At 59.8% G+C, this 23876-nt stretch overlaps 2 protein-coding genes across 4 annotated transcripts in view; one reads left to right on the top strand and one right to left on the bottom strand.

Moving 5' to 3' along the window:
- The first annotated feature begins 454 nt into the window (after positions 1–454).
- Positions 455–11759, top strand: PLCD4 (phospholipase C delta 4). 2 transcript variants are annotated; one of them, XM_085310951.1, is made up of 16 exons: positions 455–510; positions 3609–3663; positions 4019–4177; positions 4628–4856; positions 5115–5244; positions 5789–6020; positions 6469–6670; positions 7046–7190; positions 7867–8019; positions 8543–8683; positions 9075–9231; positions 9670–9786; positions 10128–10306; positions 10593–10728; positions 10830–10979; positions 11124–11759. In XM_085310951.1, exons 2-16 carry the CDS (start codon positions 3639–3641, stop codon positions 11252–11254), a joined length of 2286 nt encoding a protein of 761 aa, XP_085167077.1. In that variant the 5' UTR covers positions 455–510; positions 3609–3638; the 3' UTR covers positions 11255–11759. The 2 variants fall into 2 exon arrangements, with proteins under 2 accessions (XP_085167077.1, XP_085167076.1); XM_085310950.1 differs by lacking the exons at positions 455–510; positions 3609–3663; positions 4019–4177; positions 4628–4856 and having other exon boundaries at positions 5121–5244; positions 9078–9231.
- Positions 11760–12263: 504 nt separating this feature from the next.
- ZNF142 (zinc finger protein 142) overlaps positions 12264–23876 on the bottom strand; it is an 11968-nt gene continuing 355 nt past the window's right edge. Inside the window, exons 2-9 of one of the 2 annotated variants that reach the window (XM_085310942.1) lie at positions 22031–22369; positions 20772–21419; positions 20194–20448; positions 18968–19780; positions 18479–18656; positions 14511–17739; positions 13306–13411; positions 12264–12893 (exon numbers count right to left, since the gene is read on the bottom strand). In XM_085310942.1, the coding sequence (XP_085167068.1) occupies positions 12394–12893; positions 13306–13411; positions 14511–17739; positions 18479–18656; positions 18968–19780; positions 20194–20448; positions 20772–21419; positions 22031–22313 (6012 nt within the window). In that variant the 5' untranslated portion in view covers positions 22314–22369 and the 3' untranslated portion in view covers positions 12264–12393. The other variant, XM_085310943.1, reaches the window with a different exon arrangement.

Raw genomic sequence — 23876 nt, 5'->3', positions numbered from 1 at the left:
CTGAGGGTGCCCGTGGGCTGGACCTGTACAGAGAAGGGACCCTGGGCACGTGGGGCGCTCTGGGCTGATCTTTTACCCCTCACCAGGGGCTGACCCAGCTGGGCGCTTGCTGGCAGAGGGAGTGTCTCTGCAGTGCTAGGGCTGCTGGGGGGGGGTGTCTGTGCTGCCCCCCACTTACACTCTCCCACCCCCCCGGGGAGCGCAGAGTTGGGCCTGGGCAGCACCCCTCTCCAGCACCCAGCTGTGTCCGGGGGCCTGGGCACGTCCCAGAGATGGTGCTGTAGGTGGGGAGGGGGTGCCGGTGGGCAACCTCCGCTGTGGGTCAGAGCCTCCGTGGGGCGCCTGGTCCTGCCGCGAGCGTCACCGGCCCCCTCGGGAGCGCAGAGCCGGAGGCGCGACCTTAATCCGGGCTGACCTTGGCAGGGGGCGGGAGCCGGGCCGAGGGACGGGCAGCCCCGGCGCCGAGCGGCCGCAGTCGGCGGAGCAGCGGGAGCGCGGCGCGGAGAGCCGGTACGGGGGCGCGGGGCGGCCGCAGGGGCCCAGGCGTCCGGCGGGGTCGGGGTCGGGGTCGGGCTGAGCCCTCCGGGCTCGGACGGCACCTCCCGGGGGCGGCTGCACGGTGCCGGGCTGTTTGCCACCTTCGGTTTCAGGTGCCCCCCTCTCCTGCAGCCGGACCCGCTCCAGGGGGGCCCTCCCAGGACGGCCCCTCTCAGTGGGGCAGGCTGCATGCGCGGGTGCCGTGGGGCGCCCCACGGCCCGCAGCCGCGGCCGGCCTCCCGGGGCAGCGGGGCGCAGCAGAGCCGCCGGGCGCCGCCGCCCTGGGAGCGGGACGGCGCGGGGTGCCGGGGTCGCGGCGCGGGCTGGCGCGGCGGCGCCGCTGCCCACGGCCGGCTGCGCGGAGCGTGGGCGCTGCGGCCCAGAGCCCCCCGGGGGCCGCCGGCCGGGTCGGGGGTCCCGCCGGCCCCTGGCCGGGGGCGGCTCCTTGGCGGAAACCCTCGGGTCGCGTTTCCAGCGGGAAGGCTCCGGCTCCAGCCCCTGGCTCCCGTCCCGCTCCCCTGGCCGCCTCGGTGCCATTCAAGCCGGGGCTCTCCCGGGCGGGGGGGGCGGTCTGCGCTGGGGTCGGCTCCGTGCCGGCCTCGGGGCAGCACCCACCTGCTGGGGAGAACCGTGTGGCCGGGGCCCTGGGTCTGCACTCACAGCGTCTTCCCTGCACCAGAAAAGCTGCCAGCTCTTCGCTGTGGGCCTGGGGAAGCCAAGGCTCCCCAGCTGGGGCACCCACGCTGGGGCTGCGTCCGGAGCCTGGTCTGGCTGGTGCTGGGGAGAGTCCGTTTAGCTCCAGAATCTCAGCTCTGGTTCTGGCCACGAGGCTATGGCACGGTGGGTGACAGCAGGGCAGTGACAGCATGGCCTCTGGGCTGCAAACAGCCCCCTTGCACGCTGCCACCTTGCACACGTGTGTGGCAGGGCATGCAGAGGACAGCCCCTGCAATGGCACCGAGTCCCTCGCAGCCTTTTTGCCCCTGCCCACRGGGAAAGGCAGATCCCTGTCCCATGCCAGCATCCTTCCCTGCTCCTCCAGCCTCATCTCGGCTCTGGCTCCCTCTGCCTTCACYGAGGCCTCCCAGAAATATCCCCAGGCCTGGACCAGGCAGTGGGAGCTGCCCCCAGCTCCGTTGCCTAAGCCACCGCTGTGCCGCAGGTGCCCAGAGCCGTGCAAWGCGGCCATGCCAGGTGGGGTGCTGCAGGGATGCAGGAGGGTGTTGGCAGAGGGGTGGCCGGGATGGTCCTCCTCCGGTTCCCTGCAAACCCTGGGGTGCAGAGGGGGGTGAGGGTGTGCTGGGGGCAGGGGGCAGGAGCTGCAGGGCAGGCAGAGCACCCTTGCTCAACCCCAGGGCGCTTTGGGGGCTGTGCAAGCCAGCATCAGAGCATCTACTTTGCAGCGCTCAAGAGGAGTGTGGTGCCGTCCTCCCCCCATTTGTGGGTGCGGATACCCTGAGCCATCAGTGGGGAGCAGCTGCCGACCCTGCGCTTAGCGCATTAGGCCAGGGAGAGAGATGCAAGCACTTAAGTGAGTTTAGTAGCTGAGAGAGGGGCCTCGCTGCTGGCACACGCGGTGCTTGTGGTCTGACCCCTGCGAGATGGGCAGGTTCTGGGAACCATCAGCCCCAGCACCGGGCACTGCCAGGAAACAGCTCAGTGGTGCTGGGGGAGCAGGCGCAGCCCCTGCACGGTGCCCTTCGCGACACGCACACCGCAGCTTGGTGCCTGCCCTCCGACCCAGCACCCCGGTGCACCGCTCACCCCGAGCCATGCAGCGCCGGCCCCGCGGGCACCCCTGCAAGGAGGCTGTTGCCATGTGGCAAGTCATGTCCCAGCAGTGGCCAGCACAGCCTGTCCCTGCTGTGTCCCTGCTGTCACCTTACACCCAGCCCAGCCTGGTGCCACGTGGGGTGCAGCTTGGCAGCCCTGCTCTAGCAAGGCCCCCTGCACCCTCCTTGCTGTGGGGCAACGGGTGCCCGGGGTGCAATGGGAGCCTGGGCACAGCCTGGGTCAGCCCCTGAACCCGCGAGGGCAGGTGTTGGGGCTGGCAGCCCGGCTCGGCAGCTGCCTGCGCGCTGACGGCACCGGCTATTCCCAGCCCCGCGCCGCCGGCACCTGTGCTGAGTCAGGGGCCTGGGACGCGGCTGGCACCCCCGGGTCCTGCACAGGGCCCCTTGCCTCGACGGCTGGGCCACGCTTGGGATCCCCCCCTTGCACCTACATCACAGCCCCACCAGGTGCAGCACCCAGTCCTCGAGGACACCCCAAGTGACAGGCAAATCTGGCAATTTATTGTCAGTCTAATTAAAGTTCTTGCAGCCTAATGAAAGACTTCTTATTAGCCCAGCTGCGATGCTAGTGACGCTTACAGCCCCACTTACCCCAGCTCATTCCCAGTAATGCTGCTGTTAATGCTGCTGCACTCAGGTCACCCCTCTGTGGTCCCTGGGAGCCCTGGGGTGCTGGTCTTCCCCAGAAGAAGGGGGTTGCAGTGAGCGCTCAGCACCCCCATGCCTTTGCTGGAGGTGCACGGCACTGATGATGATGGTTTCTTCCTCCTCACACCCGCGGCTCCCTGGGTGGGTCACTCCACTTCCTTGCTCTCACTGCCTTGGCTCTCCGTTACCTCCAAATTTCCCAGCTGTGGGATGTTTTCCATACGGCATGGGTTGTTCTTTGCTCTCCTGATGCCCCTGTAAGTGGCTTTACCCATCTCCCGAGGCTGCCTTTGCCCAGAGCGGCCGCTGGCAAATCCGTCGTAGCCCCGGGGCTCCAGTACCCTCCTGCGCTGTGCTTTGGGGGAGCTGCTCTCACAAGCCCCTGTTTTTCTCCCAAGCCTTTCAAGCTCTGGTTTCCCGATAAMATGATTAATATTTTATTAGCACAGCAGGACGAACTCGACACTCTACGAAAGCGGTGACCCAGCGGGCGGCAGAGGCAGATGTGCTCGCACACGCAGCGCGCGCTGCACCCGCGCGCTGGAGGCAGACCCCGCTCGCCGGCGGCGCCGGGCACAGCGGGGCGCCTGGCCCCGCTCGCCCCAGCCGCTGTCTCTGCTCCCTCCGCAGGCACGGCGGCAGCGCGGAGGAGGCAGAGCCATGGCATCGCTGCTGTGCAACGCCCGTGAGTCCGGCAGAGGGGAGGAGCGGGGGCCGGGCTGGGCATGGGTGCATGGGGTACTGGGCGATCTGGATTTAGGGCAGGTGCACATCTGGCCCTTGGCCCCCTCAGGTGGGTTGGRCTCACCTCCCTGCGCCAGGGAGTCTCCCTTACCCTGCTGGGGCCTTCGGGATCAGGAYTGGCAGTGCCAAGGGTAGATGTGAGGACTCCAAAGGGGTTGGGGGGGAATTACCTTCTGCCTCTCTCGGGTCTTGGGATCTTTTCCTCCTTCATCACAAATTGAGGGCTCGTGCAGGGTCCCAGGAGTGGGAGGGAGCAGCGCACAGTGTCCCAGTGATGCTGCCCCTTCTGCCCCCAGGCATYCAGCTTACGGAGACATTGGAGCAGATGCAGCAAGGGACACTGATGCGCAAAGTCAAGTCCAAGAGCTGGAAGAAGCAGCGCTACTTCAAGCTGCAGGAGGACTGCATGACCATCTGGTACCAGTCCAAGAAGACGGGCAAAACTGAATCTGCCTGTGAGTACTGRCTGCTGTATGCTGCCCACCGAGTGATCATTAGGATTCAGAGTGAACAAGGGTGCAGGTTCTTCAGTGCGTGTTTGTGAGGGGTGCTGGGGCATTCAAGAGAGGTTGTGTGAATGTGTGTGTGTATGTGTGTGCATGYGTATAGGCCRTCCTTCCCCACACCTCTCCCTGAAGCAYCCTGCTTTCCAGCAGGACCCAAGGGTTAAAGGCTGTMAAGAAACTTCTGCTGAACACAACGCAGAAGTCCTGCGCTAGAGGGGTGGGCAAACGGAGAGAGGCATGGGTGGATGAATAGCTCCATGGGTGGATGGAGGGACAGATGGATGACATGATGAATGGAGGGGGGCATGGAAGGTGGGATGGAAGGAAGGACAGCAGTCTGTGGGCAGTGCCCCTGCCCTGTAGTCCTTGTCACCTCTAGACAGAGCTCCCCTCCCTCAGTCTCCATCAGCGATGTGGAGACGGTGCGGGAAGGACACCAGTCAGAGGTGCTGCAGAGCCTGGCTGAGGAGTTCCCCCCCGAGCGCTGCTTCACCATCGTCTTTTATGGCCGCCGGGGCAACCTGGACCTCATCGCTGGCTCGGCAGAGGAGGCACAGTGCTGGATCCAGGGCCTGCGCCAGCTCATTGAGGTGGCCACCAGCATGGACCAGAGGGAGAAGATAGACCAATATCCTTCCTGCAGGCACGACTGTGGCCRCTCTCACCAACTTCTGCCCTTCCCACTTGGTCCTGCCCCCATCTCCTGCCATCCCGTAGGCCCTGCATCTCCAGCTCCAGCATGTGCTTGGCTTCTGTGGGTCTCACCCTCTGGATTGGGGTGGAGAGAGCCACAGCAAAAGGAAAAGAAGCCCTTTGATATTCCCCAGCCCCTTCTGTCTCAGCCCCCAAGATCCTTTTCCTTAGCAACTGCTCTGTGGCCTCGCACATGGATTCGTGATTGGTTCCAGAAGGCTGACAAGAATAAGGATGGGCGSATGAACTTCAAGGAGGTGCAGCGGCTCCTGAAGATGATGAACGTGGACATGAACGAGGATCATGCTCTGCGACTCTTCCAGGTAGGCACCACACCAGAAAGAGAAGGACTCGAGGGCTGCAGCAGGCTGTACAAACCTCCTCCCTGCAGAAGGATGTWCTCACTTTCTTCTACCCACCCAATGCATCCACCAGTGCATCAACCTGTCAATCCACCAGTCCACCCATACATCCTTCTATCCATCTGTTTATTTGTTCATCCAACTACCTGTTTATCTGTCCACCCAGCCAAAGTCATCTATTCATTCATCTGTCAACCCAACCAGCCGTCCATCTGTCCATCCATCCATTCCTCCATCTGTTTATCCATTTTTCTATTCATTCTTCCAGCCAGCCAGCAATTTATCTGTCCGCCCATTCAGCCCACCATCTCCCAATTCATCCAATGATCCATCTATCTTTTTATCCATCATTCAATGTCTACCACTGCTGCTAGGTCTCCGTATCCTCCACTGGGAGCAGAGATGAGATGYTGCAGAGGGGGTGGGTGAAGTCCCCTGCAGACCCATGGAGAAGCRAAGGTGCCCTGTGTTGGCCTGGCGTGGTGCTGAGTGAGCTCTCTTGCAGGCTGCTGACAAGTCAGAGTCAGGGACACTGGAAGGGGAGGAGTTTGTGCTCTTCTACAAGACTCTCACGCAGCGTGAGGAGGTGCTGAGCCTCTTCCAGGACTTCTCTGAGGATGGAAAGAAGCTGACACTGCTGGAACTGGTGGATTTCCTGCAGCAGGAGCAGCTGGAGGGTGAGGACACAGAGGAGCTTGCCATGGAGCTCATCGACAAGTATGAGCCATCAGAGACAGGTGAGAGCTGGCTCTTGGGCCTCACAGCCCCTCTGGTACGTGTCACGCCGGGCCATGGGCATCCCTATCCAGAAAGGAGCAGTTATTTGCTCTTGGAAAAGGAGAGARCTGAGACCTGCCGCCCCAGGGTGGGCTGGTGGGCATGGGAAGAGGGCTCACTGCTGCCTTGAGTGTGAACTGCATGCAATTGTCCTTTTCTTGGTCCATTCCTGCTGGGTAGGTTGGTTAGACCTGCACTTCTCTGTGCAGAGCCATCCTGGGCATCCCAGCAGCCCCAGGGTGTCAAGCTCTTGATCTGGGTACCGCTGCTCCCCCGGGCTCCCCTGGCCCCCCTTGTGCCCCTAGCCTGCCTCTCTCAGCAGCTGTGGCCACGGGGTCTGGTGGCCCTGTTTGTCCCAACCCTGTCCCCGGGTCACCAGCAGTCAGTGAACTCCCTGTCTGTCTGCAGCCAAGGCTCGCCACGTGCTGAGTGCTGATGGGTTCCTCATGTACCTTTGCTCCCCGGAGGGCTCCATCTTCAACCCCCGGCACCAGGCACTTTGGCAGGACATGAMCCAGCCGCTCTGCCACTATTTCATCTCCTCCTCTCACAACACCTACCTGATAGAGGACCAAATCCGGGGCCAGAGTAGCATTGAGGGCTACATCAGGTAAAGGACTGTTCCCTCCTGGTTGCCCTCCCAGATACTCTCCTACCCCACTGCCATGTCCCGGGCAGCTACACAGGGCAAATCCAACAAGGGGAGATGCTCCATTTGGTTGGGAGCCAACCCAGGACCTCGAGCCCCCAGGGGCACCTCCTCTGTGATGCAGCTCTCTGTGGGTCCACCAAGAGGATCCCTTTTGGGGACACCCAGCCCAGCTCTCCCTGCCTCACATACAGCAGCATCGACCCCCCCACCCCGCTCCCACCAGCAATTGTCCCCTGTCCCCAAGACTGGCATGCTCCCTGTGGCAGAGAGAGGGTACCAGGGGGGCAGTACCTTGGCTGGGCATAGGGTACCAGGGCTGCTGCCCACCTATAGGGCTCTGAAACGGGGCTGCCGCTGCCTAGAGGTGGATTGCTGGGACGGGCCGAATGGGGAGCCCATGGTGTACCATGGCCACACATTCACCTCCAAGATTCCCTTCCGGGAGGTGGTGAGCACTCTGGGCAAATACGCCTTTCAGGTAGGGCACCCCTTCCCCGGGTGCTGAGGGGCCCRTGGTGGTGGTGGGGAGCCATGGCTGTGGTTAGGGGCAGCAGTGGGTCTCTGGAGGGGAGCAGGGCCAGCCCCGTGGTGGGAAGAGGAGGGTGGCTGTGGTCTTTCCTTTCTCTGGGGACAGCACTGTGGGGACTGACCCACAGCTCTGTGTTGTGTCATGCTGTGGGGCCAGGGGTGCATGTGGGAACAGTCTGCTGGGGACACTGCAGTGAGATGAGGGCTGAGGGGTTCTGGGGAGTGGGTGGAAGGATGCGATGGATGATGGGGTGGATGGGGGTGGTATCAAGGTCTCAGGAGATGCAAAGGCTTTTTCCTGGTATTGACCATGCCTGGGCAAAGCCCTTGTGAGCACTTGCAGCTCTGCTCAACCTCAGTGAAGCCGATCTCCAGCTCCTGCCCATGCACTCAGGCTGCGCAGTGCTTCAGAGCCCACCCAAGAGGCGGCTGCACTCACCCTTCCCCTGTCTTGGCCAGGGTGGTGTGGGGTCAGACAGGGAGGTACAAGGTGCTGCACAAATGTAGCCGCCGCTGACAATGGTGGTACCAGGGCCTGTGGGGCTCTGCAGTCCCTGCAGCTGGAGGAGAACATCCCCACACCYCTGTGCTCCCTGAGCTTCCCCCCTTGCACATCACCCCCCCAGGCCTCGGACTACCCAGTTATCTTGTCGCTGGAGAACCACTGCAGCGTGGAGCAGCAGGACGTCCTGGCCCAGCAGCTCAAGGCCATCCTGGGGGAGCAGCTCCTCACTGCCACCACCGATGGGCGCATCCCCACCCAGCTCCCGTCCCCAGAGGTAGGCACAGAGCACAATCATGCTAGGCATCGCTGTCCTGGGTGGGAGTGGGATGAGGAGGTGCCACTGCTGCTTGGGTCCTATTCCAATATCTCCCTCCTGGGAGGAGGAGCCTTTCACCGGAGAACCCAGGAGCCTGGGGACTTCCATGCCCAGAGGAAAGGCTGACCCTGCCGCAGCATCATCCTGCTCTTCTTGGGGAGCAGAGAGGCACACAAGGACCTTGGGGACATCAAGCACTCATGATGCCCAGAGTTGTCCCTAAGGTTGTCTTGTGGGGCTTTGCAGAGCCAGAGGGACAGAGTAGAGTGGAGGCCTCCTAGCCCCAGGCTGTGGGGCCCCCACAGGTAGCATACATGCCTTTGTGGCCTCATCTGTCCCCTCCTGGATGCTGAAGGGTGGCTGGTGGTGCTGGTCCCAGGTAGTGTGGGGTCTAAGGGGGTATTGGCCCTATGCTGGTGAAGGGAAGTCTGGCACCCCAAGGTCCCCTGCACAGACCACCTCTCCATCCTCAACCCCATAGGAGCTGAAGCACAAGATCCTGCTGAAGGGGAAGAAAATCGGGCGGCTGGAGGACACACTGGACGGTCCAGGGGACGAGGTGCCTGAGGTGTCTGATGAGGACAATGGAGCAGAGGCAGAGGAGGAGAAGAGGAGGGCGAAGGTGGGTGGCCCAGGCTGGGGACAAGCAAGGAGCGCTGAGCCCCCCGGTCAGGGCTATGGCTTGCGGTGATGTCCTGGCACTGAGGGGAGAGGCAGTGACCATGGGGGACATTACCAGGCAGAGGGGCTCCCCTTTCTGCTGCTAGCAATGTCAGCTCCCTGTGGCACAGCATCCCTGTGGCAGCACCRTGCCAGGCGTCCTCAGCCTGCTCTGTTTCTGTGGGGCCATCAAAAGGTTGTGAGGGGCTTCACTGCTACCCCAGGGTCCCCTGTGGACACTCTCAGCTGGCTGGGGCTGCCCTAAGGTGCCAAGCTAGCAAAGCCCCCATCCTGGGTGAGTGCTGTGGGCCAGTGCTGCCATCAGAGGGAGCCGACATGGCCCTGTCTTGCAGAAGGACAGGGAGAGCCTGGCACAGGCGTTGTCCGACTGTGTTGTCTACTGCAAGAGCGTGCCCTTCCAAGGCTTCCAGGAAGCCCGCAGCCATTCCCGGCCCTCTGARATCTCCTCCTTTGCCGAGGCCAAGGCCAGGAAGCTTATCCGGGAGGCAGGTGAGGCGAAGGGGGCTGAGGCACAAGGGGAGCAAGCCAGGGTGGGTAGGCAGCTTCCTCAGAGGTAGTGTTGAAGTCCCTGGATACAGGGGTTCCCTCTCTAGGAGAAGGGAGGGGGTTTAGGGCAGCAGAGCCATTGGCTGGGTTGTTAGATCTGGCAGGCAAGAGGGGTTTAGTGGATTAGAAAGCATGGCAGGACAGCTGGGTTCCTTGGAGGGGAGTTGATGCGTGGATGAATGGGACCGTGGGTAGATGATGGTTAGATGGGTGGATGGACATGTGGCTGGATGGATGGATGGGTGGATTGATGGGTAGAGGACTGAGGAGGAGGATGGACAGTTGGATGATGTGTGGATGTACTGCTGGGCAGCTCAGGGTCTGGGTGGCTGTGCAGGCTGGGGGATAACCCTCTCAGTGGCCCTCATGGTTCATCCCTAGGGAATGAGTTTGTTCGCCACAACGCCTGGCAGCTGACACGCATCTACCCCAGCGGGATGAGGACTGACTCCTCCAACTACAGCCCCCAGGAGATGTGGAACGTGGGATGCCAGATTGGTATGGCCTAGGGGCTTCAGGGCTGTGGGCCGGAGAGCTGTCTGCAGGTCCCATGCCAAGGGTACCATTAGCACTCATATTGGTGCCAGCTATACCCCAGGCTGGAGCCACTTCTGGCTGTAGGCTCTTGCCCTGACTTAGGGAGCCCAGGGGTATGCGGGCATTGGTGCCTTGTCCTCCAGCATGGCCCTGCATTTCTCTGGCCACAGGGACAGGATGTTTCTCATCCCCCAGCCAGTTCTTGCCCTCCAGCTGCAGTGGGGCACGGTGTCTACGGGGCAGGCACTGGCATCTTGGTGCCCTGTGCCCTCCCAAGCTGTTTCCCTGCCACTTTCCCCCAGTGGCCCTGAACTTCCAGACCGCCGGCGCAGAGATGGACCTCTATGATGGGCTCTTCAGCCAGAATGGCCACTGTGGCTATGTGCTCAAACCATCCTTCATGAGGGACGAGGGGACCCTCTTCAACCCCAATGATCCCAGCAGCTGGGAGAGCCCTGGTCCCGTGACCCTGACAATCCAGGTAGGGGGCCAAGAGGAGACCCAGGGAATGGGGATGTGCCGAAACTACCATAGAGGTGTGTTGGGTCTTTGCCCAAATCTGGGGTTCTGGTAGTCCCACTAGCCTGGCTCCCAGCACCATGCTCTGCCAGCAGACCAGCTCTGGAAGCTCAGAGAGCAGCACTGGTCATCCTAGACTGTGTCGCATGCTCAGTGCTTGGGCTGGGCAGTGTGCTGGAGCCAAGGAGCATGCCAGCAGGTTGGTTTGGCTGCTCCACAGCTCATGGGGCCCCTACCCCTCTTTGCAGGTGATCAGTGGGCAGCAACTGCCCAAAGTGGCTAACAGCAAGGCTGAAGCTGTCATTGACCCACTGGTGCGTGTGGAGATCCACGGGGTCCCTGCAGACCAGGCCCACCAGGAGACCAAATACATCGAGAACAATGGTGAGCCCCACCATGGTACCAGGCCCACTTTGCCTGGGGCAACCCAGCCCTGCCCTCTGCTGCCCTCTGCTGCCCTCCCGGCACCTTCTCTCCCTTCCTAGGGTTTAACCCCCGCTGGGATGAGACACTCCAGTTCCAGCTCCATGTGCCAGAGCTGGCCCTCGTCCGCTTCGTGGTGGAGGATTTTGACAAGACATCCAGGAATGACTTTGTGGGTCAGTTCACCCTGGCCTTTGTCAACATCAAACCTGGTGAGCCATCGCTGCCTGGTGTGGGGAGGGTACCAGGGCAGCACCACAGGGGTATCTAGGCTCAGCTGGGTGCTACAGAGTGGGGTGGGAGTCAGGGAGGGTGCAGGGCCAGCAGTCACCCAGAGCCTCACTGTCYCCCTGCAGGCTACCGCCACATCCATCTCCTCTCCAAGGACGGCACCAGCATCCCACCCTCTTCACTCTTTGTCCACATCCGCATCACTGAGCCACCTGGTCCTGAGCAGGAGCAAGCCCCTGGGGCAAGCGGAACCTGAATGGCAGCCATAGACCCAGCCCGGTTTCRGCCCAAGTGGCTGGGGCCACGGAGCCAACGACGCCAGCCACCCTGCAGTCGATCCGTTCATATCATCCCTCCCTGTCCTCGTTGCTGCTGTGCCCTGGTTCATAGTGACCTCCAGGGGCTGGGAAAAGGCATCAAGTCTGGGACATTGCCTCCCACCCGCCTYCCTATGCCCTCAGGCAGGGTCTGTGCTGGTGCAGCCCTCTGTGTTCCCCCCTACACAGTGCAACCCAGCCCACAGATGCAGTTCAGCCACAGGGAAGAGAAGAAACGGTGCAGGACACCTTGGCTCTGCACAGGCCCATCCCCTTCAACCAAGAGAACCCCAGAATAGGGGAGGGGAGGGTCAGGCTTCACTACTCCCCCCACCCCATAGAGCCCCCTCTGCCCATACAATCCCCAGGGGTGCTCCACATCACTAATCCTTGCAATGTCCTTTCCCTCTAAACAACATAATAAAGAGTCCTGTGACAAGCAGACTTGGGTCTGGGCAGCAGTTTTGGGGACAGACTCRGCCTGCATGCATGCAGGGAACAGGGCTTGTGTACTCTCCCTACAGGCACTTCCCCCTGCTTTRTGAACCTGCTCCACAGCTCATGCTGGACTCCAGGGCACCCAAGGGCCTCAGGGCCTCCTTCCCTGTAGCTTTCAGCAGGGCAAGTCACCAGGGCACAGCCTGGGAAGTGGCAGGAACGCAGGGCTGGCTCAGCATCACAGCGGTCCTGGGAAGAAACAGCAGTGCTAAGGGTTGCTGGACAGAATGCCTTTCCCTGCAGGCACCAGGGCCTGCTTTGCCCCCTTTTTCAGCTCCAGGCTGAAGGGATACAGCCTACTGGATCAGGACACGATAGACACCCATTCTTGAGGGGGAGGTTCAATAAGGAGCAAAACCTAGAGCTGTCACAAGGTTCACAGCATCCCAGACTCAAGTTTGGGCAGGAGGACATGAGAGCCCAAAGAAGCAAGATTAAAAGGAGCTGAGAGATTCCTTTTTATACAGCCACATATTTTACATCCCATATACATATATGCCTATACACACACATACATCTCTGCAGAGGGCTTGCATTTGCAGGTTCTTGAAGCAGCCAGGGTCAGGTTCAGGCTTCTGCCTCACTGTGGGGCACCTTCCTTCACTGTAGGGCAGCCCCCTTCCTGCTCCGGCCCAGGGGGCCCCATTGCCTGGCTCTCCATCTGCACATCATGAAGGTGGACGGTGGGCGTGCTGGGGTCCTTGCCCACCCCCTGGCTCAGATCGGTGGCCCCGCACTCGGGGTGGTGCCGCTGGATGTGTTTGATGACCTGGAACTTCTGCTTGGCCTTGTAGGGGCAGTAGCGGCAGAAGAAGGGGTGCTCATTGGTATGGGTGAGGTAATGGTGGCGCAGGCCAGCGGCCCAGCGGAAAGCCCGCCCGCAGGCGTTGCAGACATATGGCTTCTCCTCACTGTGCTTCTTCAGGTGGGTCTTGAGCAGGAAGCGGGTCTTGAAGGCCTTGCCGCACTGCTCGCAGATGAAGGAGCGAGCCTCCCGGTGCCGCGTCTCCTTGTGCACCCGCAGTGCATCTGCCCGGTTCGTGCAGTACTCGCACTCGTCGCAGCGGTATGGCTTCAGGCCTGTGGTGACAGCAAGGGGCTGGCATCAGGGCTGGAGCGTTGCTTCATGCTGCCCCATAACAGAGTATCAGTCCCCAAATGATCCCCCGCACCTTATCCTTGCGCTGCAAGGCATAGCCTGTCAGCGCCCCCATACGAGCACCCCAGGACCCCTCTTCTCCAAGTTACTAGGGTCCACATCATCCAGCYTTTCCTCCTACTGCCTTCCCCATCCCAGTGCTGCAGCTCCAGGGAATTGCGTAGTGTGCTGGGATGTGCTGCCCCGCTGAGGGTCCAGCCACTGCTTCCCCCTTCTCCAGCTGGGTCACTGGTACTGGGGGAAGCACAGAGGTGCTGTTCACAATGCCACAGCCCCTCTGAAGCCTCCGGGGCTGGCGGCACACCACGGCCTGTCCCTGCCAGCCACACTCACCTGTGTGCTTCGTCATGTGGTACTTGAGCTGATTCACCCACTTGCACTTGTAGCCGCAGTCTGGGCACAGGTATTTCCGTTCCTCCTTATGGATCCGCATGTGGTACTGGGCACAGGGATGCCAAGGACGTGGTCAAGGCTGGGCTGTGGGGCAGCCTCATACATGTAACCCATCCCACTGCCCCAGCTTGGCACCCTCTAGGAACCCTCCCTCTGGTCACAATGAAGCTGGCCATCCTCCCCGGGAATACACAGGGCTCTGGGATGCTAGGGAATGGCTCACAGCTGGGCCCAACATCTCAGACTGCAAGGGACAAGAAAGGAAATCAGGCAACCTGACAGACTACGGCAGAGATCCACAGCAGGGTCAGGACAAGACCTTGATACTTCTGAGTTTGCTCTGTTCTAGCGTACGGAGAGCACAGGCTGGTATTTAGGGCAAAGACCAGGTTCTAAAGCAGCCTAGCACCACCCAAGGCTTGCTGCAGGCTGCAGCTCTGGCCATTCCTGAGCAGAGTGCTTCAGGGCGGCCTCACCCAGCCCCAGAGGACTCCAGCTCAGCTTGGCCATTAAAAAAGTCAATATTCCCTTTAGCAAAATAGACCATTTTCTTTCCACCATCTCATACCTGGCTCCTTTGTTCTAGAAAAGACCCTTTGCTGTGTGGGAGGATGATCAYCTACACAGTGGAGCAGATGCAACCACTGGTCCCCAGCACTGCACTGCTCCACGGAGGTACRGTCTCTAGAAACGTGGCCAAGGACCTCTGCTCACAGGGGAGACGAACTTTTCCTGCGCCATGTCTAAGCTCGCACCACAGGGTGTATTGCAAGCCAGTGGGCAGCYATGCTTGACTTTGTGTGGTAGCAGGTTGCCCTGTGACACAGTTGGTTGCACCCAAAGGGCACTAAAAGGATCAGTAGGAAGAGGACTGAACTTGCACAGGTGCCAATATTCTTGCCTTGCTACAAATCCCCCTTCCCCTTTACCGGGAACAGTAGGGAGCAGGGTTTAGGAGAGAAACATGTTAACACCCACATGTGTCTTTTCTGCTTGCSTCCTATTCCTGTACTAACCCTAAGGAAGAGGAGAGAGGGGGGAAAACTTCCCCCTGAAAGTTTCTTCTCAAAATCCCTGGGCCCACACACATAGATGCACATAGATGCAGCAGCGTATGTCCTCCCATCCCCAAGCACAACTCTTACCTTGAGACGTGAGGGGTCAGCACAGGCGTATTTACAGAGGTGGCACTTGTAGGGCTTCTCACCAGTGTGGATACGGATGTGCCATGTGATCTTCTGCCTGTTCTTGGTGGTGTATTCACAGTCTGAGCACTTATAAACACGGGTGCCCCCATGGCCCTTCATGTGCTGGTCAAAGACGAGCTGGTGGCGGCAGGCAAAGTCACAGAAGGGGCATCGCAGGGGTTTATCCTGGAGGGCAGCTGGCTCATGGGTCTCCACATAATGCCTCACCAGCTGCTGCCGCTCCTTGGCTGCAAAGCTACACAGCTCACAGCGGTGGCTGAAATGCTGCTTCTTGTGCTCCTCTAGAGCATCCCGGGTGGCAAAGGTCTCTTTGCAGGTGCCACACTCCAGGTGCGGGTGCTGCTTCTGCACGTGGCACTTCAGGGTGGCCTCGCTGTGACACACAAAACCACAGCGTGAGCAGCTGTAGGACACTTTCTCCTCATGCCGCCGCAAGATGTGCTGCTTGAGGGCTGTCTCRGAGCTGAAGCGGGCCTCGCAGCGGGAGCAGCCAAAGTTGAGCTCGCCACGGTGGCAGCTGTTCACATGGCGGGTGATRTCATTCTGCAGATAACTGCTGTAGTCACAGAGCGGGCAGAAGTGGGTGGGCGTCTTCTCGTGCACCCGCAGACGGTGGATGCGCAGCTTGGAGTTGGTGCCGAAGGTCTGGCTGCAGATGCCGCAGGCGATGCGCCCCACGCCAGTGTGCAGGGACTGGTGGGCCTCCAGGCGGTACCGCCGCGTGGTGCTGAACTCGCAGTAGTGGCATTTGTGYGGCTTCACCCCTTCGTGCTTGATGCGGATGTGCTGCCGCAGGCACCGGGCTTGCTTGCAGGTGAACTCGCACTGGCGGCACTGCAGCTGTGGCCGCTTGCTGTAGTGCTTGCGGTGCAGCTTGCGGTGCAGCCGCAGGGCCTTGGCCACCTTGGAGGTGAAGGGGCAGGAGGCACAGCGAAACTCACCCAACGTCACACAGCCCCTCTTCTTGTGCGTCTTCATGGCCCGCTCTTGGTGGCAGGTGAAGGGGCAGGTGGGACAGGAGAAGCGCCTCCTCTTGGGAAGTGCAGCTTTCAGGGGAGCTATGTCCAGTGGGGGCTCGCTGGGCTGGCCTGTCTCACCACCAGCTGGGTCTCCCTTGAGGGGCTTGGTGCTCTGGCATCTGTCTTCCTTCGGATGCACAATGTGTTTCTCAGCATGGTGGTTCTTCAGGGCCCGCTGGGAACGGAAAGCTACAGGGCACAGGGAGCACCAGAACTGCTCCAGGCTCCGGCAGCCATCCTCCACGTGGGACGTGATGGTGGAGACACGGGAGCATACAAAGGAGCAGGCATTGCAGTGCAGCTTCCCTCCTTCCAGACGGTATTTCTCAGATGCTTTCCCAGGCTGGGAGGGACAAACCACTCCACCTGGCTCAGCTGGGTTCCCTTCCTGTAAAAGCTCTTCCACCATGTCCATACTGTCATCTGGGAAGGATTTCTCAGGGGCAGGGCTGCCTGAGGCCTGTTCTTTGGCTAAGGGACTGCCCGAGGCCTGCATTTTATCAGGTATTACTTCTGCTTCCCAGGGGGTCTCAGGATGCCCAGACTCCCCTAAGCCTCCCCTGTCACTCTCCAAYATTTCTGGACCATTGTCACTGCGCTGGCTAGCAGGTTGGCACAACCCAGCCAGCTCCTGAACAGCTGGTTTGAGGGTCTTGTTCTTCTTCAGAAGGACTGGGCACTTCTTGAGGACATGGGTGTTGAGCCCTCTTTGCTGCTTGAAGCTGGCACCACACTCACAGCACACAAGTGGTGACCGGCGGCTCTGACAGCTGGCTTTGGAGTGCAGGGACATGGACTTCTCCTTCCGCGTGACGTATGAGCACTTCTCACACTTAAAGATCTGGCTCTCTGACTGTACCACCAGCATCTGCACCCTGCCCTCTAGCACCAGCGTCTCTGCCTGCTCCTTGTCCTGTTTCCGCAGTGCCTTCAGCACTGACTCCGAGCCACCCTTTGCGTCATCACCCGAAGTGGCCGCATCCTCTGAGGCAGGTGGGCGGCTCTGCTCGGCTGTCTTCACTACACTGAGCCAGGCCTCCGGCAGCTCAACTTGGCCGTTCTCTCTCATCTCAGTGTCTGCAACAAGCTTGCAGAGGTCCGAGCACGACCCTTCAAGGCGGCCCACGTTCCCTCCAACGGCATCTTTTCCCTGGCTGTCTCCTGCCATGACACTGCCCTCTAGCCTCACTGCTCCATTCCYGTGTGCATCTGCCTCATCTTCCACAAAGCCTGGGATGTCCTCGAGTGCATTGTCCTCCAAGCTGAGATCATCCCGGGAGTCCAGCACCTCATAGGCTGCAGGAGGCTCCTTGCAGGCCAGCATTTCCACATTCTCTGGCTGTGATGCGCAGGCATCTCTGGCCAAATGCTCCAGCACGGGGTCGGATGAGACGTTCAGGGTCTCCAAGTGCAAGGTGCAGCTCTCAACCACATCTCCAGAAGCAGTGAACTGACCYGAGCCTGAAGCAGGGTCAGCTTGTGTGCAGGGATCTCCCAGGGCTTCACCAGCAATGGGACAACYCTGCTGCTCTTCATCCACACCTCTCTCCACCTCAGAGCTATCCTCCRTCACAGTAGCACCCTGCCCGAGAAGCGGCACCACCAATGCTTGCTGGTAGCTCTCTTCCCCCTGGGACTCCAGCTGGGGAGGCTTCACTTTTGCCCTCTGCTCCTTGCCAGAGAGGGGTGAGACAGCATCTGAATGCAGGGCCGTGCTGAGCTCGTAGCCAAAGAGTGCCTCAGATGAGCTGATCTCCAGCTCCTTGCTGGCGTAGTTTTCCAGCCAGTCCTTGTCACCAGGGACATAACCGTGAATCTTGCGCTTGTGGAAGAAGAGGCTGGTGTTGCTAAAGGTGCAGTAYGAGCAGAGGGCACAGCGAAACTCCTTCTGCTTGGTGTGCTTGCAGTTCTCATGGTTCAGCAGTGCCTGCTTGTACTTGGTCTGGTAGGTGCAGTACTGGCACTGGAAGATGGGCACCTGATAGTTCTGCGAGTGTTTTGCCTGCATGTGCTTCTGCAGCTCATACTTGCGCTTGCAGGCAAAGCCACACACCTCGCAGATCAGGCTTTTGCCCTGRTGCCTCAGCTTGTGGCTGCTCAGCTGGTCGGCACGGTGGCACCGGTATGAACACTGGTTGCATTGGTACCTAAGAGGGAAAGCAGAGCTGGTCAACCAACATGAGGAAATGGGGCAGGCTGAGCCCCATCAGACACAATGAGCTTTGCTCTCCCATCACAAAAAGTGAAGCAGGAATGCTGTTCAGGTCACTGGAGTCAACCCTTAAAATCAAGGCAGCTCTTAACACCAGCTCTTCCTCCTTGCTGCAGCTCTTGGAGCTGCTGGTACTTTGCACTCCCAGCCTGGGCACAGAAGCTAGGTTCCCTAGGCATCCACTGGCCAGTTACCGGCCAGTAACTGTCACACACACACACACCACCTCATACCGACAGCATTTCCAGCATGCCTGCAGGCAGACTAGACACATAGGATGGTAAAGTGATAATTCAGAAGTAAAAACACRTGTGGGAAGATCCTGCTTGTGCCCAAGGCTGCTTTGCTCGTGCTCTAAGCCAGGTTTGACAGGCATCAGCRGACTCCATGACCCTGGGCTCAGAACTGTGCCGACATAGTAATACATTTTTCAAGGGTACTCGAACACCAAAGACACCTTTGCTGCCCCCCACCCCTCCCRCCCCCAGCACTCTGCTGGCAACTACTCAGAAGCTCAAAGATTGAATTTAATATGTGCCAGTCAGTGCAGGCTACAGACACTCCTCAGGGATGAGAGCGCCTAACACTTGATGCAGCCCAGAGCAGCGGACCCCTAAAGCAGGACTTGGGGAGTCTTAACTACACTGGCTGGCCAGCCAGCCTAGGCGCAGTACCGGAGATCTCCAGTGTGCTTGCGCATGTGGACGTTCAGGTAATGCTTCCACTTGGTGATGTATCCGCACTCAGTACACATGAAGTTCTTGTCATTGGAGTGAGTCAGCATATGCTTGGACAGGTAGCTCACATCCCGGCACGTGAAGTCACACAGCTCACACTTGTGGGGCTTCTCTCCTACAAACACCACAGAAATGCGTTGAGCACAACGGCCAGGCGAGGTAGTGAGTTCTGCCTCCCTCTGTAGGGAGGCCACAGCTCCGCAGGAGCTCGGGGTACCAGGGACGGGGGCACATCAGGACTCCTGGGCCTGGTTGCACATTCCACCAGCAGCAACCTGCTCAGCTAAATGACACTAGGGTCTGCTGCATGACAAAGCTGGCAATGGGACATAGAAGACCTGCCTCAGCCCTTCGTGCCCACCTAGAGCAGGGACAGGACCCCACATACCCAGCTAGGCTCTCGGAAGCACCTCAGCAGATACCCACCTGTGTGCAGCAGCATATGCCGGATGAGCACTCTCTTGTGTGCAGTGGCAAAGGTGCACTCAGTGCACTTGTGGATCTTTTCATTGGCATGCATCTTGCCCACATGGTCGTGGAACTCTACAGGGTTGAAGGTGGCATACGGGCAAAAGTTGCACAGGAGCTGCTCGCTGCCTGGGTGCCCCTGCTTCTTGTGCTTGCGGAAGACATGCTTGTTGGAGCAAATGAAGTCACACTGCTGGCAGTGGAAAGCATAGTGGGTTTTTCGATGAGCCTCCATGGCCTCAGCTGTGCCAAAGAGCAGTGAGCAGGCATGGTACTTGCACTCCACTGCCTTGATGCCATGAGCATCCTTGAGATGGCGGATGAACTCTTTCCGGTCTTCAGCACAGTAGTCACAGSCTCCCTGGAAGCAGTTCAGCCTCTTGGGCTCGGCTTTGTGAGTCTTCAAGTGTTCCTTGAGGGYCTGGCTGAGCCGAAACTTTTCCTCACAGACAGGACAGGAGTAGACGTCAGAGTAGAAGTTGGAGATGTCCTCATGCATGCTGGCCATGTGGCGGTTGAGGGCGTTCTTCTCGACTGAGCTGTAGTGGCAGAGTGGGCAGCGGTGGGCCTTTTCACCTGTCTCACGCATCATATGGATTTTCAGCTTGCTTTTGCTGGTGAAGTACTTGTGGCAGTTGGGGCACTGCAGGCTGGGGTCAGGGAAGTGCAGGTGGAGGTGTTCGACCAGATGCGTCCGCTTCTTGAAGCACCGCTTGCACTCAGGGCACATGTGGGTTTTGTAAAGGTACTCGGAGCCCTCCACAACATCCCCTGCGAGAGGCAAGAAGGGGGAGCCATCAGGAGGGACGGGATGGAGAAACAGGGCACAAGCAGCTGTTCTCTCCCCAGTGCAGCTATGCTGGAGCAAGAGGTTATTATATATACTGCCATGCAGCAGCTATGGGCTCTGGTCCAGCTGCAGCATGCCCTGCCTTTGGCCAGCCAGAGCCCAGCAGCAGCTGGGGAGAGCTATCAGGAAAGTGATGTGTTTGCATGGGCAGAGAATGGGAGAAACAGTGCACCGCAAGATAACGCAGAGAAGGCCTGGAAGCAGGACGCCATGGGACTCTCAGGTCCCACAGCRCAGCCCATATTTCATTATCCATCTCTGCATGATGCTGCTCCCTCCCAAGCAAAAGGCCTGGGCAGCTTCCAGTTCTACCCCATGGTGCTCTGCAACATACCTTTGAAGTGCTGTGCCCAGGACACCTTCGCTTTCTCAGGAGCCTCCTTCCCATCCTCCTTGGTCTCATATGGACTCTCTCCATCCTCATCCAGTGACTCATCCCCAATGCTCTCTGAGTCCTCTTCTCCAGTCGATGCTTTCTGCCCCTCCAAGGAGCCCTCCCTGGTGCCCACAGGCTCTGCTGGCCTGGCTGCTTCTGCTGCTGCTTCCCAGCCAGGGTGGCAATTCCCTGCATCCTCCTGCCCTTCTTCCGCTTCAAAGCGAGGAGAGAGATCACAGATCATGTTCCAGGTGAGAGGCAGCCACCACCCCTTGCCCACAGATGTGCAAGAAACTTCTTGCCATGGACCATGGGGAGCCTCTCCACAAACCATACGGCAGCAGGCAAAAAGCTGCAGAAAGCTGCTGGACTGCAGGGCTCCCACAACCCTCCAACAGCACAGCCTGGACACCCACTCCTCCCAGTTTTAAGTGGGACGCACGGACCCAGCCAGCCCTTGTAGCACCCACAGACTCCAACCCTGCCCAGGACAGGGCTCCCCACCCAGCCTTGCCTCTGGCCCAACCAAGCCATACCCGACAGCAGGACACAGGGCTGCTCGAGGCTGGTCCTGGCTGGGGCAACCAAGCTGCAGGTGCTTTCTGTCACCCGCATCTCAGCAGTGGGCTCTGCTGCGTGGCCCTTCCTGTGCTGCCAGAAGAGCTTGGCATTGGCAGTGATGAAGTCACAGCGGCTGCAGTGGAAGGGGAAGTGGATGCGGTGGTGCTGCTCCATGGCCGGGCGGCTTGGGAAGAGCAGAGGGCAGGTACGGTAGGTGCAGGACACAGGTGAGGCCCCATGCACATGACGCAGGTGGCTGCGTAGTTGCTTGCGGTCCTCTGTGGTGAAGTGGCAGCCCTTCTCAGGGCAGGGAAGGGCCCCCTGCGGGACACGGTGGGTCCTGAAATGCTCCTTCAGTTCACCAGGTTGTGCAAATGCCTCCTGGCAGATGGGGCACAGCAGGTATTCAGGGGCAGAGCCTTCCTGCCCGCCTGCTCCTGGTGGCTCCAAGCTCCTCGCCTCACTCTGCTCCTCACTGGTGGGTGCTGAAAGCACTCCAGCAAGCTCCAGTTGTTCTGGCGGTGCCAGCAGCAGGCACTGGTGCTGGGACAGCAGGGAGGGCTCTGGGAAACTCTGGCCGCACCTCTCGCAGAAATACAGCTCCACCACTTTGACCAGCACCTCTGCACAGAGCCAAGAGTGAGCATTAGAAAGGGCTTTTGCTTACCCCAGAGCTTGGAACTGGTGGTTTAATTCCAGCTTGTGACTTGGAGGATAAAACTCTGTGACCATGAATTACAGTTTAAGAACTATAACTTTCTCTCCACCCTGCATATCCCGGAATGTATGTTCCCATCAGAAAAGGGACATCATCTAGGCAATGACGATGGCCAGATCCCTCCCTTAGCACCTTCTAGGCACCCAGAGCTGTGAGAACAGTTCAGCTCTGTTTCTAGCAGGATGCTGCCCACATTGGACACGGGTACAAACCACACTGGGAGACGCAGCAGGCTCCAGGTTGGAGATCTCCACTTGGGAGAGTCCACAGCAACCCCATCAATGGGCACAAGGCTCCTGTAGGCACCCTTCCCCATCTGCACACCCAACCTGAGCCACATCTGTGCTGAAGAGCAGCACTGCACTCAGAAGGAGTGCAGGGTCAAAGACAGGAGGGCACCAGGATGTCCCCAGGGTGCTAGCTATAGCGAACAGGGCTGGAGGGCCACCCCATAATGCCCTGGCTGGAATTCTCTCCCTCTAAGGAGCCCCACACTGCCCTCCCTGTACCCGATACCTGTGGCATTGGCTGCATTGCTCAGCGTCACATTGCCAGCCACAGCCTCGATGAATATTTCCATGTTGCTTCCTTCTGTGTGAACTCCTTCTCCAGGCATCGAGGCCTCGGCCAGCAGCAACCTCTGGCTCACAGTCAGTGGGGGTGTCCCACTCAGGCCAGTGTTGGCAGCACCAGGACTTCCCAGAGCTCCTGCATCTCCTGCTGTGGGCAGGAGCAGCTCCGAGCGCAAGGCCTCCATCTCCCTGCCAGCAGGCTCAGACGCAGCTGTTTCTACACTCATTGCCTTTTATCTGCTGCCAGGCACTGGCTCCATGACAAGCAGGAGAGTCTATGGCTCTGAAACAGATGAAAGAGCTTAAATGAAGGTGAATCCAGRGGCCCAGGGGTCCTACAGGACCAGAGCTCCCAGTATTGCCTGTCCTTGAGGTCTATGGGATAGAGGTGAGTAGCCAGCTCTGCTCTGCAGAATATCAAGCACATCTGAGCCACAATGAGGGCCATGCCACAGCAGCAGCACCCTGAGCATGTAGCACAGGGGCAAGAGCTGCAGGACTAGACATAATGAAGGCATCCCAAGTCACAGAGCTCATGGTGCCCCACCAATCCTTGGTGGTTCTGCAGAGGCATCGAGAGGATTATCCCCATGGCCAACCTCAGTCCCATCATCTAGATCAACCAGAGCCAGGTCTGGATCTCTCCCCAGTCTGGGTGCCTGAAGTGCTGATGCCCACAAGTACTGACCACCCAGACCCAACAGSAACCGCTGTACCCCTAGTGCTTTGCAGAGACTCAAGCTTGACCTCACTCCACGGCTTCCTCAACACCAGCTATGACAACCAGGGTATTTCCAGGGTGGGGATCCCATCCAAGCATCTAAAATCACACTTACGTCCCCACAGCAGGGCAGTGCCTGGGCACATCGGCAAGGTGCACTGCAAAAGCCAGAAGCCACAGAGACACAGAGCCYCTCGCAGTGCACATCCCTGGCCCAAGGGACACCCTTGCAGCATGGAGTGCTTCCCAACACCCACCACCTCCCTGGACCTTTTCTCACAGCAGGAGTGCATCTAGACAGCAGACACGCATAGGGAGCAAAGATGCTGCCCTCTTTGCAGCACATGGTACCCCAGGGCTTTCTTCCCCATGGGCAAAATCCCTTAGACCTACTTCCTTATCCTTCCTACCAAATCTGACTAATCCCCTTCAGCATCTTCAAGCTCCCCCAGATTGCCCTTTTTTCCTGTCCTAAATAGGTAGCAGTGRTGCTCAGAGCATCCCAGCACAAGATTGGCCCGCTGTGCCCCACTGCAGTCACCCATGGGAGCTGGCTGGCTCGAGTGGAGCCATGCCTGGCTCATCCAGGGACCCCTGGAGCACCCAGAGCCCCAGGACACAGGGCAATGCAGCCCCCACGTGAGGTTGGCAGTAGCACCCTTCTCCCCAAGGACTCTTCGCCCCTGTCCCTCACAAGGCCCTGCAGCCCCTGGCCACATCCCAGTCCCCAGGTGCCCCCTCTAGGAAGCTTCTTCCAACAGCTCCCACCTTCTCTCCCAYGGGTGCCTCTCTGCCCCTCCATCCTGCTCCCCAGGGGACCGCTGCTCCTCTCCCCTCACCCTAGGCCCCCATGGGGACCCCTTTCCCCCGCTCCCTATCGCCCTGTGTCTCCCCAGCGCCCCCTCCGTGCCTCAGGGCACCCTCCAACCCCCCTTCCCCACCCCCCAACAAAATACGCCCTCCCTAGGGCAGCCCCACTCCTCCCTGTAGCCCTCCTAACACACTGGCAACCCCCCAGCCCCGGCCCTGCTCCCCTCCCCGCACCTCACGCCTGTGCGGCCGGACCCCC

This window comes from Rhea americana, unplaced genomic scaffold, assembly GCF_003343005.1.
Source record: "Rhea americana isolate MKP2758 unplaced genomic scaffold, rheAme1 scaffold_33, whole genome shotgun sequence".
Taxonomy (NCBI): Eukaryota; Metazoa; Chordata; class Aves; order Rheiformes; family Rheidae; genus Rhea; species Rhea americana.
The sequence above is the reverse complement of the archived record's forward strand: the minus strand, read 5'-3'. Positions and strand labels throughout refer to the sequence as shown.